The 17,736-nt window shown below is 37.0% G+C and overlaps 1 protein-coding gene across 3 annotated transcripts in view; it reads right to left on the reverse strand.

Annotated features, from left to right (window-relative positions):
- Positions 1 to 17,736, reverse strand: part of GLRA3 (glycine receptor alpha 3) — a 203,312-nt gene that overhangs the window by 117,211 nt on the left and 68,365 nt on the right. For all 3 annotated transcript variants that reach the window (XM_056114225.1, XM_056114224.1, XM_056114223.1), the window contains exon 3: positions 13,208 to 13,275. In XM_056114225.1, coding sequence (XP_055970200.1) covers positions 13,208 to 13,275 — 68 coding nt within the window. The remainder of the gene's footprint in view (positions 1 to 13,207; positions 13,276 to 17,736) is intronic.

Raw genomic sequence — 17,736 nt, forward strand, 5'->3', positions numbered from 1 at the left:
GCATCTGCCAGCACTGTTGCTCTTCTCTCATTGAGGTCTTCCTTTATTGCTTCTCTGCTCTGCTTTGCGAGCTCAGACATTCACTTGCGGTTGCCTGAGGCTTGTGCCAAACCACGTTGGCAAATAAGTTCAAGAGTTTTTGAAGACAGGCATTTTTTTTTGTGTCTATCTCTCTCTTGGCATTCCTCCACAATCGTGGTGGTGCTGAACCAGTCAATCGTATTCCTCATCAATGTTGTCAACAGCATCTTCGTATGTTGCCTCACTAGTGCCAAAGAGCTCCCAGTGGTGGTCATTCTGGGAGTTCTCTTCTTAAGCTTTGCAGTCCTTTCTCCCCTCTCCGTGAATTAGAATTTTGCACGAAGTAGTTGTTCGATCCCATTTGGAATTTTGGGACAACAGCAACATTGGTCAGACAAAACTGTTGATTGAATATGATGTGGTCAATTTCATTGTGGAACCATCCACTGGGAGACTCCTATGTCCAACGTTTAGATTCGGCCTTCTGGAACTGTGAGTTACCATGGATGGTATTGGTCAACATGATAAACTCAGACAGTCTCTCACCTTGTTTGTTCCATTTTAGGCCATGGGTCCCAATGTGGAGTTCTTTGGTTGATCTTCTTGGTCCTATATTGGCATTAAAATCACCGACAATGATCTTGTAGAAGGTGTGGTCTACTTTGTAGAACTTCTCCAGCTCCATTTAGAAGTTCTCAATTTCTCCTTTATCATAATTGGATGTTGGTACATAGACAATGAAGATAGAAACTGCCGGCATTGAGCCACATCTATTCCAGTGTAATCATCTGATTTGGGTTTGGCATTCTAATGAATCAATGCTCATGGCCAAGTTTGTGTTGACAAGGACACCGACACAACTAATACCTCTTTTGTCACATGTTCTGAGGAGCCATTCTCCAGTGATGAAAACAGCGTGATGTGATTGATGCTTTTCCATCTCAGTAAGACCATTGATGTTGTACTTGATCTTTCGAGTTTGTACCACCAGGGTCTCGATGGATGCAACCGATGCCAGCGTGTGTGCATTGAAAGTATAGACAATCATTTTTGTCTTTCTTCATTTTGGCAGCCTAGTTCGGCCTTGAGATTTTATCAACCTCTCCTTCCTCATCCTTCTTAATACTGCCATAGTGGTGGCTCTTTCAGGGTCAGGGGAATGAGAATCATTGTATTTACTGGTTTTGGCATATCATATATGCCACGGATAGCTTGCCAGTCTCTGCAGTGCGGGCGGGATATTCTCGGTAGCTTGCCAGTTTCTCCAAGAGGAATAGAGGCTTTTAGGGAGGCCTCTATTTGCCCCTTGCAAGTATTCCCATGGTTCAAAGCATATTTGAATCCTATCAAATATGGTGCGGCAATCTAGCAATTTGGGTATTAAGTGTCTTATGATGTCTCTGTCACACGGCCACCTCATGGCTGCGTGGTCCAAAATGCATCCTGGAGCATGGCGGCGGCTGGTTAGTGGAGGTAGTGGAGGTAGTGGAGTCCTGCCAGTGAGGTATTTATCTGTACTGGTAGGGTGGGTCTTCTGTGTGGAATCCCTGGGTCACCAGGGTTGGTGAAAGCAGACAGGGCAGGGTAGGGTGGGGCTCCTCGTTTTAATCCTTTGGTCACAGGATAACCAACAGTTTTAAGTGATGATCAACCTAGAACTGGCCCCAAAAGTCCTTCCAGTACTTAAACAAATATCTTTATATTTTATTTATTCATTAACTGATTCATTTTGGGGGTTGAGCCACACAATGCTCAGGTTCTATGCTCAGAGATTACTCTGGTTGTGCTCTGAGGATAATAGTAGTACTGGGGATCAATCCTGTACTAAGTTGGACAAGTTGACTGCTTGCATGGGATATCTGCTTTACTATCTCTCTGATCCCTATTTTAAACTTGTAAATTTATCCATATCCTCATGAAGTGATGTGAGATTATTATTTTCTATGTGATTCAATATTGAGAGTGATAGAAAAAGATGTAAAATTAATGTTTGAGGTTGAGGTGTCTGAATTAGTTCATACTATGAAGCAGATTGTTTTGACCAAGTTCTAGGTATATTCATGCATATTGATGACTTAAATAAAAATGTTTATTCACAATTAAGTGAATTAATTCCATCAGAATACTTGATATTTCTGTTCCATATTCTGTTGTTTTTCCATATACTAAGAAATGAGGATAGAAAATTTTAACCTTGGGCAAGGATACTCATAATTACTCATATATATATATATATATATATATATATATGTACTTTAATGTATACTTTTACCAGGTAGACAAAATTATTTATAAGGGAGAAACAATCCATTTCCTGGTGGATGTAAAAATATTTTTAGGTATAATCCAGGGAAAGACATAATAGATATACAGCATCCCTGAAGCAGCAAATTCTTATGGGCTGAGCAACTCCAAACAAAGACATATGCAATAGATTCTAAAGAGCTAATGTTTAAAAAATGGTTGAGAAACACTGCTTTAGAGAAAACTAAAAGAGTGCAGAGTATAATCATTTCTTTCTGTGTCTGCTGTCAAAATTTGATTAATCATATTTAATTTTATAGTGCACGAGTGAGGAATAGCAATTATCTTCATAGCAAGTTAAGGTATGATAAAGAGCAAAATACACTTAGAATTAGAATTTTCAGTCATTTTAGTAGCTGCTTCTTGTGATATGTATATTACAAGCAAATAATATAGGATGTATCCAACAATTCAACCAAATAATACAGACTATATTCAACAACAACAAAAAATGTCTGGCTAAGATTTTTTGCTTTGGCCATCATTGAAGGTTGAATGAACAGAAACCAAGGAAAGACCTGATACAGATAGGAAATGGCTCAGGAAAAGAAAAACAGTGAAAGAATAACTTTCAAAAGGGAACAAAAGGACTTCCATCTCAGAAAAGGGTTCACTTTTCTCTGCAGCTGAAAGAGGAACAGGGTGATGGCATATGACCCTGAGAGGAGAGGCAAATGCTGGCTCTTAGTCTAAGATTAATCTAAATAATCTAACAGGAATATAGATTACTATTGGAGCGATAGCACAGTGGTAGGGCATTTGCCTTGCAGGCAGCCAACATGGCTGACCCGAGTTCGATTCCTCCGCCCCTCTCGGAGAGCCTGGCAAGCTACTGAGAGTATCTCGCCTACACGGCAGAGCCTGGCAAGCTACCCGTGATGTATTCGATATGCCAAGCACAGTAACAACAAAGTCTCCAATGGAGACGTTACTGGGCCAGCTCGAGCAAATCAATGAACAATGCGAGGACAGTGACAGTGACAGTTAATATTCTAACAGTGTTAGATTAATTCACAATCTAACACTGAGTCAGGCATGGGAAGCCACTTCCGTTCAGAGAGAGAGGGAGATGAGTCGAGAAAGGTAGAGGAAAATTGTTCACTAATTCCAGCCTGTGGGTGGAGCCCAAGAATAAACTAGCCAGACATTGTCTAATATAGCCTTTATTATATGCTTGCCATATACATATCACAAAAAGCAGCTACTAAAGAGACTAAACATTCCCAAATATGGGGGCTGGAGCGATAGCACAGCGGGTATGGTGTTTGCCTTGCACGCAGCCAACCTGTGTTTGATTCCCAGCATCTTATATGGTCCCTCAAGCACTGCCAAAAGTAATTCCTGAGTGCAGAGCCAGGAGTACCCCTGTGCATCGCCAGGTGTGACCCAAAAAGAAAAAAAAAAGAAAAAAAATTCTAAAAATGCCAGTACTCTCAGATTTCTCTGCAGTGGAAAAATAAGACTATATCATCTTCTATAGAGAAATTGAGTGAATCTGCTAGAAGCAGGTTACTTAGGACTAATCTGTGTATGTTTTTAGTTTATCTGGTATGTAAGTAATAATATATTATCTATAATAGAATTAATATATTAAAAACAAATCTCAGTTTAATAATAACATATGAAATAAATCTCATATTTGTTAATCAGGCCACTTAATGTAACTTGGTGGTAGAATTGTCTCGTCTCATGCCTTAGCTAGTCTGAAATGTTGGATATTCCAAGAAACTCCAGAAGAAAAAAATATTTTAAGGGTGATGCAGATGACAGTAATACATGATTACATGTTTTCCATGCTCTTCCACTACAACTGGTTTGTTATTAAACCCTCTCTGAATAAGTTGAAAGAATAACATATTGAAAGCCAAATCTCAAAATACTAAACTTATCTTACAGACACACTTCTATTTTTTATTTTCCAATTGACTTCCAGTCAACAAGCATTCACTGTATCACTGTAATCCCGTAGATCGTCGAATTACTGGAGTGGGTGCTAGTAACATCTCTATTCCTCCCAGCCCTGAGATTTTAGCAGCCTCTTATTACTCATCTTTTCCCAATGATTGGAGGCTCATTCAGGGTCAGGGGAATGAGACCTATTGTTGTTACTGTATTTAGCATACATATCGAATACGCCATGGGGAGCTTGCCAGGCTCTGCCCATGCGGGCGGGAAACTCTCAGTAGCTTGCTGGGCTCTCCGAGAGGCATAAATGGGTAGGAAGTGTCTTATAATGTGTCGCACAGCCCTGACATGGCTGCGTGGTCCGGAAAGTGGCCTGGAGCGTGGTGGTGGTTGGGCAGTGGAGGTTGACTGCCAGGGCTGGGTCCCTTGCAGCGGGACGGGCTCTCACCCACCCCACAGCCTGGTGCAGAGTCCCAGGGACTCCGCGTCAACAAACATTACTTCCTCTTTTTACTTCATCTGTCCCATTTGACAGGGCATTTGTACCACAGCCCAAGGTCCCTGTCAGTTTGACTCATTTGAGCCCATCTGAAGAGTATATACTTGACGGATTTTTTTGATAGGATGCCAGTTTCATCACAGCAAAATACATTTATATATCTATGTGTGTGTGTGTGTGTGTGTGTGTGTGTGTGTGTGTGTGTGTGATCTAGCTGCTCTAGAGAACTTTAACTTATTCATCTGACAGAGATTCAATAACACAGAGGAAGAGTCATTTGCAATTTAAATTGATTGCCAAGTACTTAACATTAATTGACATGCTAAATCCATGACTAAGTAACAAATTATGACTAGTGCCAATCATCTGAGAGAACACAATTCCCTATCTTGCTGCCCATTTTATCTTCAGAGGTTGAAATGACATTTTAAGTATTTTTTTGGAAAAATCTGATTTTCTTAGCAAACTGCATCGTGATAAATACCTTGAAGATGAACACCTTCCTATGAATGCTTTGTGTGAATTGGTTTGTTCCTATGTCATATTAGGTGGCCAACAAAAGTACTCACATGATTTGGTAGCTGTATTTTTATACAATTTCTTTCTCTAGAGAATAGTCTTTTCACTTTACAAATGAGCTTCATAAAAGACTAAGAGAAGAGTTAAATTAAGTTATAAACAGTTCCAACATTAGGTTTACCATTAGAATCTTCACTTATTTTTTCTTGAATCAAATAGTTCAAATGCCTAAGCAATTTACAGTAGTTTTCAATTCTCTTAGGTTTAAAAGAAAAGCAGGGCCAAAGAGCTATTTCAAGAGGCAAAATGTTTTACTTAAACAAAATATGATGAAATAAACAAAATAAGATGGAGCAAAATAAAAAGAAATCTCTAAAAGATACATATAGAGCTAAAGTTGCAGAATTATTTACCTACAGATGCCTGTGTTTTTCCATAGTGTTTTTTTTTCTGTTGCTATTTGCACATTTCTCTTTGGCATCTATCTCCCTTTGCCCCACAGAAACTGTGTTCACTGTGATATTGTTTATAAGAAATTCTACCTGTGTTAATAGGTTTGGCAGTCTCTTTACACACCTTGATTATAAAAGTGGTTTGTGGAGAATAATCTCATGCAGAGATTTATTCGTATTTCTGATGGGGTCACCAGGATATGGAACCTTCATGAATACCTATCTTTGTGAAAGCTTTCCCATCAATATGCCCTGTTTTTTTTATTTATGCTTATTGTAAATGATAGTTCAGAACATATTCCTACTGCCAGTCACTGGTTACTCATGCTTGAAATTAAAAATCTTTCAGACTGATGCCATCACGGTATTTGGTTAGGCTTTACTTATTGCTCAAAGCAAGAAAAAGAAGACAGTGAATATAAGTTAACGGATAAAATCTTAATGCAGGATGCTTTCAGGCTATATTTAAGTAGAAGTGAAAGAACATCAATCTAATCATATGCTACATTAACATTATTAAATTGGGAAATATGTATTATACAGGAGTAGTTATGAAATATTGCGATGGTACTTATAAAAGAGAAAACACCTTTATTAGAATTTAACTCACTGGAAACAGATATAATGATTCAAAATCTTACTTTAGGGATAGCTTGCAAAGAGTGAGAAAATATGCACCTTCTCTTAAATTACACAAATTGTACTCATAGTTTCATGAGTAAAATATTACTATGAAATGACTTAATCCCTGAAATAATGACATCATAAAATTTTATTTTTAAGTTATTTGTACAAACACTATATTATAGGCACCTAAGTTCTGACCACAGAGAACTCTCTGAGCATAATTTTACCAGTCTGTATTAATCTGTTTCTATTAATGCAACTTACAACGATGCTTTTTGAGGAAAGTTTATAAAATTACACAAGAAGACTTAGGCACCTTTAGTCAATATTAATTTGACTCTGTGAGTGATTAGTAAATCATTCATATTTTGTAGTCTAGTATCAATTTTCAGTGAAGAATTACAAATACATCACATAACAAACAAATAAACATAAAAAATAAATATCCAAATAAAGAAAATAATAAGAAAATCTTAGCTTTGTCAACATAATGTGTGAATGAATTATCTAGGTAAGCCATTGAGTTATTTGTCATGAAGAAATCCAAAATGGAATGATATAATTTAAGTTTATTTGTGAGTTTTATGAATTACAAATAATCTACATAATGATGGTTCTTAAAGGTTGGGAAGAGAAATTCTGAAAGAATAAAGTACTGAATGTCCTATGCAATAGATTTTATAGAAAGAAAAATAAAAAAGAAACAAATAGTTCTCAAAAATTAATACATCATAAAATTTGACAGAGGGTACCCTAAAGAAATCCATTTATAAGATCATTGAAAAATAGAACTGAAACCAAAATTACCAAAAAGAATTTGAAACTTATAGGGAGATGGAAAATAGCTGAAGAACATTTTTTTCAAAATGTGTATAATAGAAAAACCATGTAACTTTACATTTTCTCTATGTATGAAATCTATCAATTAATAGCATTACACAGCTAAAATACATGACCTAGATGGCATTTTTTGTGAATTTTACTCAATATGTATCGAGGAAATAACAAATTTTATAAAACTATTTTATTTTTTAAATTTTTTTTCTTTTTTTATTAGTGAAAAACCATGAGGTACAGTTATAGGCTTACAAATTTTGTGCTTGGGTTTCAGTTACACAATGATCAAGTGCCCATCCCTCCACCAGTGCCCGTCATCCATCCCCACGGGTCCCAGCATCCCCCCCAACCCTCATCCCCCCCCCCCGTCCCATCCTGCCTCTGTGGCAGGGTATTCCCCCTTGTTCTCTCTCTCTTCTTTTGGGTACTGTGTTTTGCAAGAGAGGCTTTGAGTGGCAATCATGTTTGGTCTATCGACTACTTTTAGCATGCTTCTCCCACCCTGGGAGGGCCCTCACAACACAATTCATTTGGTACTCTCTTCTCTATCTGAGCTTCCTTTTCACCTAGAGCCTGTGGCTGGCCTTCCATTCATGGAGCAAAATTCCTGGTACTAATCTCAGCCATTCCTGGGTGTTAATCTCCCTTTTTGTTGCTTTATGTTCCCCAGATGAATGCAATCTTTCTGTGTCTATCCCACTCTTTCTGACTCATTTTGTTTAACATGATACATGATGCCATTGGGCTACACTAGCACGTGACAGGGACAAATGGAGACGTTACTGGCGCCCGCTCGAGCAAATCGACGACTAACGGGAAGTTAAGTGATAAGTGATTAAGTGATGATACTTTCCATGTAGTACCACTTGTATGTAAATTTCATAACTTCATCTTTTCTAACAGCTACATAGTACTCCATTGTGTAAATGTACCAAAGTTTCTTTAACCAGTCATCTGTTCTTGGGCACTCAGGTTTTTTCCAGATTCTGGCTATTGTAAAGAGTGCTGCAATGAACACACAATTGCAGATGTCACTTCGACTATACCTTTTTGCCTCTCTGGGATATATTCCCAGGAGTGCTATAGCTGAGTCAAATGGCAGATCAAATTCTAATTTTTTGAGAGTCGTCCATACTGTTTTCCAAAAGGGTTGGACCAGCCGGCATTCTTGCAATAGCGATTAGGCAAGAAAAAGATATTAAGGGCATCCAGATAGGGAAAGAAGAAATTAAGCTCTCACTATTCGCAGATGACATGATGCTATACTTAGAGAACCCTAAAACCTCTACCAAGAAACTCCTAGAAACAATAGGCTTGTATAGTAAAGTGGCAGGCTATAAAATCAATACCCAAAAATCCATGGCATTCCTATACACAAATAGTGAAAGAGAAGCAAGTGACATCAAGAAAACAATCCCATTCACAATTGTGCCCCAGAAAATCAAGTATCTAGGAATCAGCTTAACTAAGGAAGTAAAGGACCTGTACAAAGAAAATTACAAAACGCTACTTCAGGAAATAAAAGAGGACACGAGGAAATGGAAAAATATCCCCTGTTCATGGATGGGGAGAATCAACATCATCAAAATGGCAATACTTCCCAAAGCACTGTACAAATTCAATGCAATCCCTATAAGGATACCCATGACATTCTTCAAAGAAATGGAGCAAACACTCCTGAAATTAATATGGAACAATAAGCCCCCACGAATAGCTAAAGCAATTCTTGGGAAAAAGAAAATGGGAGGAATCAACCTCCCTAACTTCAAACTCTACTACAAGGCAGTAATAATTAAAACAGCATGGTACTGGAACAAAAGCAGAGCTGCAGACCAATGGAACAGAGTTGAATATACTGACATTTCCTCCCAAACATATAATCATCTAATTTTTGATAAGGGGGCAAGAAAAGTGAAATGGAGCAGGGAAAGCCTCTTCAATAAACTGTGCTGGCAAAATTGGACAGCTACATGCAAAAAAGTGGGCTCAGATTTCTGCCTAACACCATGCACAAAAGTAAGATCAAAATGGATTTATGACCTCAACATCAGACCAGAATCCATAATGTTTATTGAAGACAAAGTCGGCAAAACTCTCCATGATATTGAAGCTAATGGTATCTTCAAAGATGTCACGCCACTGGCCTAGCAAGTGAAAACAGAGATAGACAAATGGGACTATCTTAAACTAAGAAGCTTCTGCACCTCAAAAGAAACATTGACCAAAATACAAAGACAGCCTACAGAATGGGAAAGGATATTCACCAAGTACACATCCGACAAGGGGTTGATATCAAGGATATACAAGGTACTGGTTAAACTCCACAAGAAGAAATCACCCAACCCCATCAAAAAATGGGGTGAGGAAATGAACAGAAACTTTCGCAAAGAAGAAATTCGAATGGCAAAAAGGCACATGAGAAAATGCTCTACATCACTAATCATCAGAGAGATGCAGATCAAAACCACAATGAGATATCATTTCACACCACAGAGACTGGCCCACATCCACAAGAACAAAAGCAACCAGTGCTGGCGCAGATGTGGCGAGAAAGGGACCCTCCTATAAAACTATTTTAGAGAGCAGAAGAACAAACATCTTACTGATATTTTGTAACTAATGGTGATACTGCACTGTTTTCACACTGAATGAAAATAAAATTATACACTGATATCCAAAATGAATAAAATAATGAAAATCCTAAGCTAAATATTATAAAATTAAATCCAGCACTGAATATTCCCAAGACCACTATTTGCTTAGGAGACTCCCAAATAGACAGAAATTGAGAATTAAAAAAATAAACAGAATTGGGGCTGGAGCAATAGCACAGCGGGTAGGGTGTTTGCCTTGCATGCAGCTGACCCGGGTTCGAATCCTAGCATCCCATATGGTCCCCTGAGCACCACCAGGAGTAATTCCTGAGTGCAGAGCCAGTAGTAACCTCTGAGCATCACTGGGTGTGACCCAAAAAGCAAAAATTAATTAAAAAAATAAACAGAAGAAAAAAATCAAAATCTCAGCTGATGAAAATGCAGTCTAAGTAAACTTCCTTCCCCTGACAAGGAGCATTTAGAAGAAACCTACAATTCATGCTTAGTTGTAAAATATTGCTGGTTTGCTACTAATACCGGATCAAAACCAAAGGGGGCCTTTTCCCACCTATTTTATTTAGCACGACACAAGAATCATAAACCAATGCAATGAAGTAAGAGGGGAAGGGGTGAAGCACATTAGAAGGGATGAGAGAGGGTTAAAGCACTACCTCCGACCCCCAAAGCAATCTGGAATGATACTATGGCTTATGAACATACATGAAAAAGGAAATTTGGCACAAGAAGAGGAAAACTATGTTAAAATCTACATGATTTTCAAAATATAGCTAAAATACAGAACATACTAGTACGATTTTCTCCTGAGAGAAATGATTGGATCCAGTGGACTTAAAGCTGTATTCTGAAATAGAGACTCTTAAGCTGTAAATTAGACAAACAGAGGGAGATTAATATATTTGGTCATAAAAACATTGAACAGAATTAAGATCCTTGTCAGGCAGGCACATCACCAGGAGGATTAGTTACTTATTTAAGAATGAATTCTCAAATACTAATTTGTGGTTATAAGTATTTAAAATTCTTTCCTCTCGGTGTAAACACAGTTCCTTGACTACAGTAGGTTATTTGTACTGCGAATAAAATAATCATCTTAGTCACGTATTAGAAAATATTTTACGAATCATAGCAGAATATAAATAACAAGTTCTAATTTTGCCTATTCCTATGTAGATAGCTTCTATATTGCAATTACTATGATAAAATTAAACCTTTTTACAAATATTTAGTTTGATTACATGAATAGAGATAATGGCATATTTAAGAGTTTAGCAAACTAAAAACAGGTACCACTGTGGATATAGTTAATTTTATATGACTTGACTAATGCTGATTGATATCGTTTGTGACTTGAAAGAGAAAAGTAATAGATACTAAAAGATCATTTCAAAGAGAATGCATGATTATAAAATATTAGTAATGGAAAAGATACCTTAGAGGTAAATAAAATTGAGTGGAGTCATTGTGAGACTGTATAGTCAATATTCTGTAAGCTTATTTTATAATATGAAGGAATTTTTCCTTAATCTCTTAAATATAACCAGTGTAACTGGTATAGTAACCTTAAAAATCGTTATAGCTATTTAGTGATAGATTCTATTTCATAAAAAATAACAGACGTTTAATAACTGATATTTTCAGATTTTTATGAGAAGAAAATCTAATTGTTTTTTCTTTTCCCAGTCACTTTCTTCACCCTTATGTATAAAAGTAAAACAAAAAAATCCATATATTTTTGTTAAAAGTATTTTCAGAATATTATCTGTGAAGCAGAAAGTATAAACATCTTCCCAGTATTTCAGGATTATACAATGCATAGTGTAACATAATAAGTAGGTTGACAGCACTGGAAATAGTTTAGGAAGGTTAGGTTGAAAAAGTCACCAGAGATTCGATAGCACAGTGGTAGGGCGTTCGCCTTACAAGCGGCCAACATGGCCAACCCGAGTTCGATTCCTCCGCCCCTATCGGAGAGCCCGGCAAGTTACTGAGAGTATTCGATATGCCAGACACAGTAACAACAAAGTCTCCAATGGAGACGTTACTGGGCCCGCTCGAGTTAAATATGATTAATTTGGGGTAAATACAAATAATAAGTAACAGCTGTTAAACCAGAACACAAAATTTGTCAAAGTCTGCAACAATATTACCTTAAGGTCAGAACTAAAGCAAAATCATATTGTGCTTATGCAAGAAAATTATATGCATTTTCTCTTTATTTAATGACTAAATGCACAGTCAGTTTTTCTTGCCTACTTATGTCTATAATGTATCCAAATATGTAAGTTCAGTTATTTCCCAGTTGCTTTTACTGTTATTATATTATTTTGAATTTATATAGAATCACACCAAAAGCATATGTGACCAAATGTTGTGTGAGAGCAGAAAACAGCATCTTTAAAAAGTGAATAAAATCTATTGCTATTGAGCTAAAAGCTATACACATTATTAACCACTGCAGCATTTGTATATTAGATTGTTTTTACTTAGAAAATTGCAAATAATTTCAGGTACCCAGTGTCCAAGTTGACAACTTTGATGGTTTTTCTACAGTGGCAGTGGGCAGCCTTCCCCCATTCCTCCAGACTTCTGAAAGCCCACCTCCCTACAGCCACCAGCAAGTCCACTCATTGGCCCAGTCCACAGAACCTGAAATCTTTGGACCTCCTAAAGCAACAAACATTTTAATGAAGTTTTAGACAGGGACTTAAAATCCCTGTGATCAGATACAACAATTTTCACATACATTGAATTTTTTATACCTACTGATTTTGATATTGCAATCAATATACCTATTTATTTAATATTTAATTTGTTATATAATCAATTTTAATTCTAGTATTGTATTTTTATTATTTCATGAAAAGTTTAATTTTTAATGAAATAATAATGAAATATTTATTATTATATATTTAAATCATAAATGGTTATTAAATGGCTTTTTAAGATTAAATTAAATAGCCATTTAATATTAAATTAAATAACGTCATATGTAATGGATATTTAATGTAGGGAAAAATCCACAAAACCAGTTATATTAAAATTAATAAAAATTTTAAAAATAAAAGAGATTGAGTGCAATTGTAATTCTAGAAATTTAAAAACCATCACGACTGTCTAGGGAGGTAAATTCATGGCAAAGCTTGTCTTCAATTCAAGAGGTTGAGTGTTCAATCCCAACACCAAAGTTCCCACCCACACAAAAAAATTCAAAATCCATCACGTCATTTCAATTCTAATACACCAGTTCAAATGAAACATTATTAAGTACCATGATAACAGTTTAATTATATAATTAATTCTATTATTTAAATTATCCTTATATTATTTTTTTGCTTTGTTTTGAACTATATTAACAGAAAATGTCATTGATGCAACATGGCTATAAGTTATTCCGTCATCAAAGTTGTTACAAATAAAATAATACCTACCATGGTTGTCTCAGCGATGGAACCAAAGCTGTTTATAAATATGTTGCATGTGACATTGACTGGAGGACCTAAAAAAAAAGACGAACATATAAGAGTTATTCTGCTACTTAACTAAATTTTTCTGAAATAATTCAACATTTCTAATTATTAGTTAAAAAACGTTTTCAGAGGCTTGAGATAGGTTTCAGCAGGTAGGTAATACATTTGCCTTGCATGGGGACAACCTAAGTTAGGTCTCATGGGGCCAACTTAAGCTAGATCCCAGGCCCACATATCTACTAGGAGTAATTCCTGAGCACAGAGTCATAAGCAAGCCCTGAGAATAGCCAGGTGTGCCCCCTCCCCCAACACCAAAACCAATGAAAATGAATTGTGATAAAAGATTGTTTTGGAAAGGGTATATGTATACAGTTGCTTACAATAAATCTGGAATAACAGATGAATGTAAAATAATCTAGTTTGCAAATAAAAAATTTGTGCTCTCAAATAAAATTTTGGACGCTAATGCTGGCTACTATATATTGCTTACTCCGTTTTGGTTCCAGTTTTTTTTTTTAATGTAGATCATTTCCGGTGACTCTAATAAAGTTTGATTTTAGTTAAGTCTAAGATATCAGCCCCGTTTTGGAGTTTCTATTATATTACACACTGGCCCCCCTATGTGCGAGTTGTACTTCTTTGCAGATCCCATACTTTTTTGTTGTTGAAGTTCCTACACCTTAGAGCTTGCACCCCTGAAAACCACAAATTTTCCACTTTTGATGTTTTTTCTATTTCTTGTCAAGTGATTTACCTGGACTTTATTATTTTTATTTATTTTTTGTTTCTCATAGGAGCTACACCTTGAGGTGCTTGGGCCTTACTCCTAATTCTGTGCTTGGTGATCATTCCTGAAGCACATCTGGGGACCATATGTCATGCCAAGGATTGAACTTGGGTTGACTGGGTACAAAGCAAGAACCCTACAGGCTGTTCAAATGCTATGAAGGCATTTGAAATTTATTGCATAAACAAGAGGAAACCATTACAGATTCTTGACTATATGAATGTGGTGAGCCAGCAGGAAACAGAGGATGAATGATTAGGTGGCAGAAGTTTAGAATCAGAAGAAGTTATTCTAATTATATAGATGATATATGAAATGTCCCTGACCAAGGACAGTTCCATGAAAACAGATTCAAAAGTACAAAATAGATATACTTCGTGGTACCAGAATGTTTTTAAAGCACTGCATTATATAGCTTTAGTATTCTATCCATATCAGATCAGGATATATATATGTATATATATGTATATATCTATATCGGTCTTTTTACATTAAATGGGCTGGAGCGAGAGCACAGCGAGTAGGGCATTTGCCTTGCACATGGCCGACCCAGGTTTGATTCCTCCGTTCCTCTTGGAGAGCCCAGCAAGCTACCGAGAGTATCCTGAACCCACGCCAGAGACTGGCAAGCTCCCGTGGTGTATTCGTTATGCCAAAGAACAGTAACAAGTCTCACAATGGAGACATTACTGGTGCCTGCTTGAGCGAATCGATGAACAATGGGACGACAGTGCTATAGTGCTACATTAAAATATATGTACATTAAATACACTAAATATATATGTACACCAACTAGTGTACTTGGTATGTATAGTAGTGGTGTATCTGTCTATTCAAGTATGCATATTCATATATTCATTTTATATTTATATTCAAAACTGTGAGAATAAAACATAGATGATTGTAAATCTTCAGTTGCCATTATAGAGAACACCTGTTTAGTAGTTCTTGGCCAATCTGCTAGTCCTTCATGCCAATGCAAAGCTGTTATATCCATCTAACATGTTGCTATGTTTAGCGACAAGGCAAATAACTGCTATAGCATCCATATGGCAAATTGTGCTTTTAAGTGGTTCATTACATTAGCCATCGTCATGATGAGCAAATGACAGTAGTTGCAGATGTTTCAGCAACATGTTTTCTTCTAAGTGTCCCTTAAAGAAATAGAACACGGCTCTTAAGTTCAGAAATGGATGTAGGCAAATAAATGAAGGTCAGTGCAAAGTCTTGGAAATAATACTGCTGTTATTCTTATTAGGGAACACTTACCTATTAGGCAGATTGAGAGCTAACACACAAACAGAAAGTAGTCTAATGTTCTTAAAAATAAATAAGAAAATTTAAAAGTAATATTGTGTTAATTCTGCACATTAAAAAATATTCCCTCCTCACTTTTACTTTGAATTTCTTCCCAAAGTTTTTGGTCAATATTTTTCTAATTGAGATGATATTTGTTCATAAGACATTTGCTTGAGGGTACTATGTCACAGCTCTTTAAAATGTATGTTATTATACCGTGACTACTAACAACGAACCAACATCCACCCTGTCAGCTGTTTGGCTCAATCAACCCTCACACTCCATCAACCCTTATGCCCAATCAACCTTCACCCTCATCCAAATTTCTAAGCTCAATTCTTTATTCAGAATTCAAGGGTTTATTTTAATTTGACCTAGTCTCTTCCCTTGCTTCTTTATAGACTACAGATGAATGAGATCATGTAGTATTTTCCCCCTTTGACTTTTGTTTGTTTGTTTAGCATGACACCCTCGATTTTTATTCACATTCTTACAAAAGGTGAACTTTTGTATTTTATCATAGCTGAATGGTAGTCTAATGTATATGGATAATACCACACACTACCACACACACACACACACACACACACACACACACACACACACACAAGATCTTTATTCACTGAGTTCTAACTCATTCATCCTTTAGCTTTGTTTTAATATATTGGCAACTGTAAAGAGCACCGCAATGGATATTGATGTACATAAATCTTTTTGAGTTATTATTTTTGTGTTCTTTTGCTATCCAGCTAGGAGTGAAATTGCTAGAACATAAGTAGTTCAATTTTTTTAATTTTTGAGAAATCGCCAGAGAAATAAACATAGAATACGATCAAAGGATTGTAGCACTGTAGCACTGTCCTCTCATTGTTCATTGATTTGCTCAAGCAGGCACCAGTGACGTCTCCACAAATTGTGAGACTTGTTGTTACTGTTTTTGGAATATCAAATATGTCATCCGTAGCTTGCTAGGCTTTGCCGTGTGGGTGAGATACTCTCAGTATCTTGCCGGGTTCTCCGAGAGGGGCGGAAGAATCAAACCCAGTCGACCACATGCAAGGCAAATGCTTTACCCGGTGTGCTATCGCTCCAGCCTGATCAAAGGACTAAATCTTAAAAATATTTTATCCATTTTCTTAAAGTTTTTTAGATATTTTCTTATAACATACATAAAATACATGTAGTCACACCATACAGTGACATTATTTTGATCTGATAAAGAATATTTGATCTCTAAATTCAGATTTGAGTTGATTCGTTCAATATGTTAAAAAAAGTTTTAGAACTATGGCATAAAAATATACACACTTTATTCATTTTCTTTCTCTTGTCCTTCCCTTTACTTCCTAAAAATACAATTAACTTTCCCATCAGGAAACGTAAAATGAGCTTCCATGCTAGGGATGAAAGTGGGGGAATATTATGAAAAACTAGAGCCAACTAACATTTATGGAGCAGGACAGCAAAGTACAGGTAGGTGGCGCTAGAGTAATTGAGGGCATCTTCTGAGAGTGGAGTCAGACTGGAGTGATAGCACAGTGGTAGGGCGTTTGCGTTGTACGCAGCCAACATGGCCGACCCGAGTTCGATTCCTCCGCCCCTCTCGGAGAGCCCGGCAAGCTACCGAGAGTATCTCGCCCGCACGGCAGGGCCTGGCAAGCTCCCTGTGACGTATTCGCTATGCCAAACACAGTAATAAAGTCTCCAATGGAGACGTTACTGGGCCCGCTCGAGCAAATCGATGATCAACGGGAGGGCCTTTACTTTACTTTACTTCTGAGAGTGGTTCAGCCTGTCCCAAGTGTGTTTGGAACAGACAAAGGTGAAGAGAGTCTCCTGGGGCAGAGTGTCCAAATCTAAATGGGACCTTAGGGTATTTTTGTGGGTAAGGAAGATGGAAAGCAGACAATATGACTCAGTATTGGCTATGAGAGTAGGTAGGGTGTTTGCCTTGCATGTGGCTAACCCAGGTTCAATTCCTCCGTCCCTCTCAGAGAGCCCAGCAAGCTACTGAGAATATTCCAGCCGAATGCAGAGCATGGCAAGCTCTCCCTGGTATGTTTGATATACCAAAAACAGTAACAATAAGTCTCACAATGGAGTCGTTACTGCTGCCTGCTCGAGCAAATTGATGAACAACTGGAGGACAGTGCTGCAATGCAGCGCTACATACTATTCATAACAAGCAATACAAAAGAGAATATGGGGGAGATTGTCTGCCATAAAGGCAGGGGGAGGGGTGGGATGGGAGGATACTGGGGTTCTTGGTGGTGGAAGATGTGCACTGGTGGAGGGTTGGGTGATTGATCATTGTATCACTAAAACTCAAACGGGAAAGCTTTGTAACTGTATCAGGTGATTAAATAATAATAATAATAATAAAATTAACATTCTGAAGAAAAAA

The sequence above is a fragment of the Sorex fumeus genome, unplaced genomic scaffold (genome assembly GCF_029834395.1).
Source record: "Sorex fumeus unplaced genomic scaffold, SorFum_2.1 ptg000024l, whole genome shotgun sequence".
NCBI lineage: Eukaryota > Metazoa > Chordata > Mammalia > Eulipotyphla > Soricidae > Sorex > Sorex fumeus.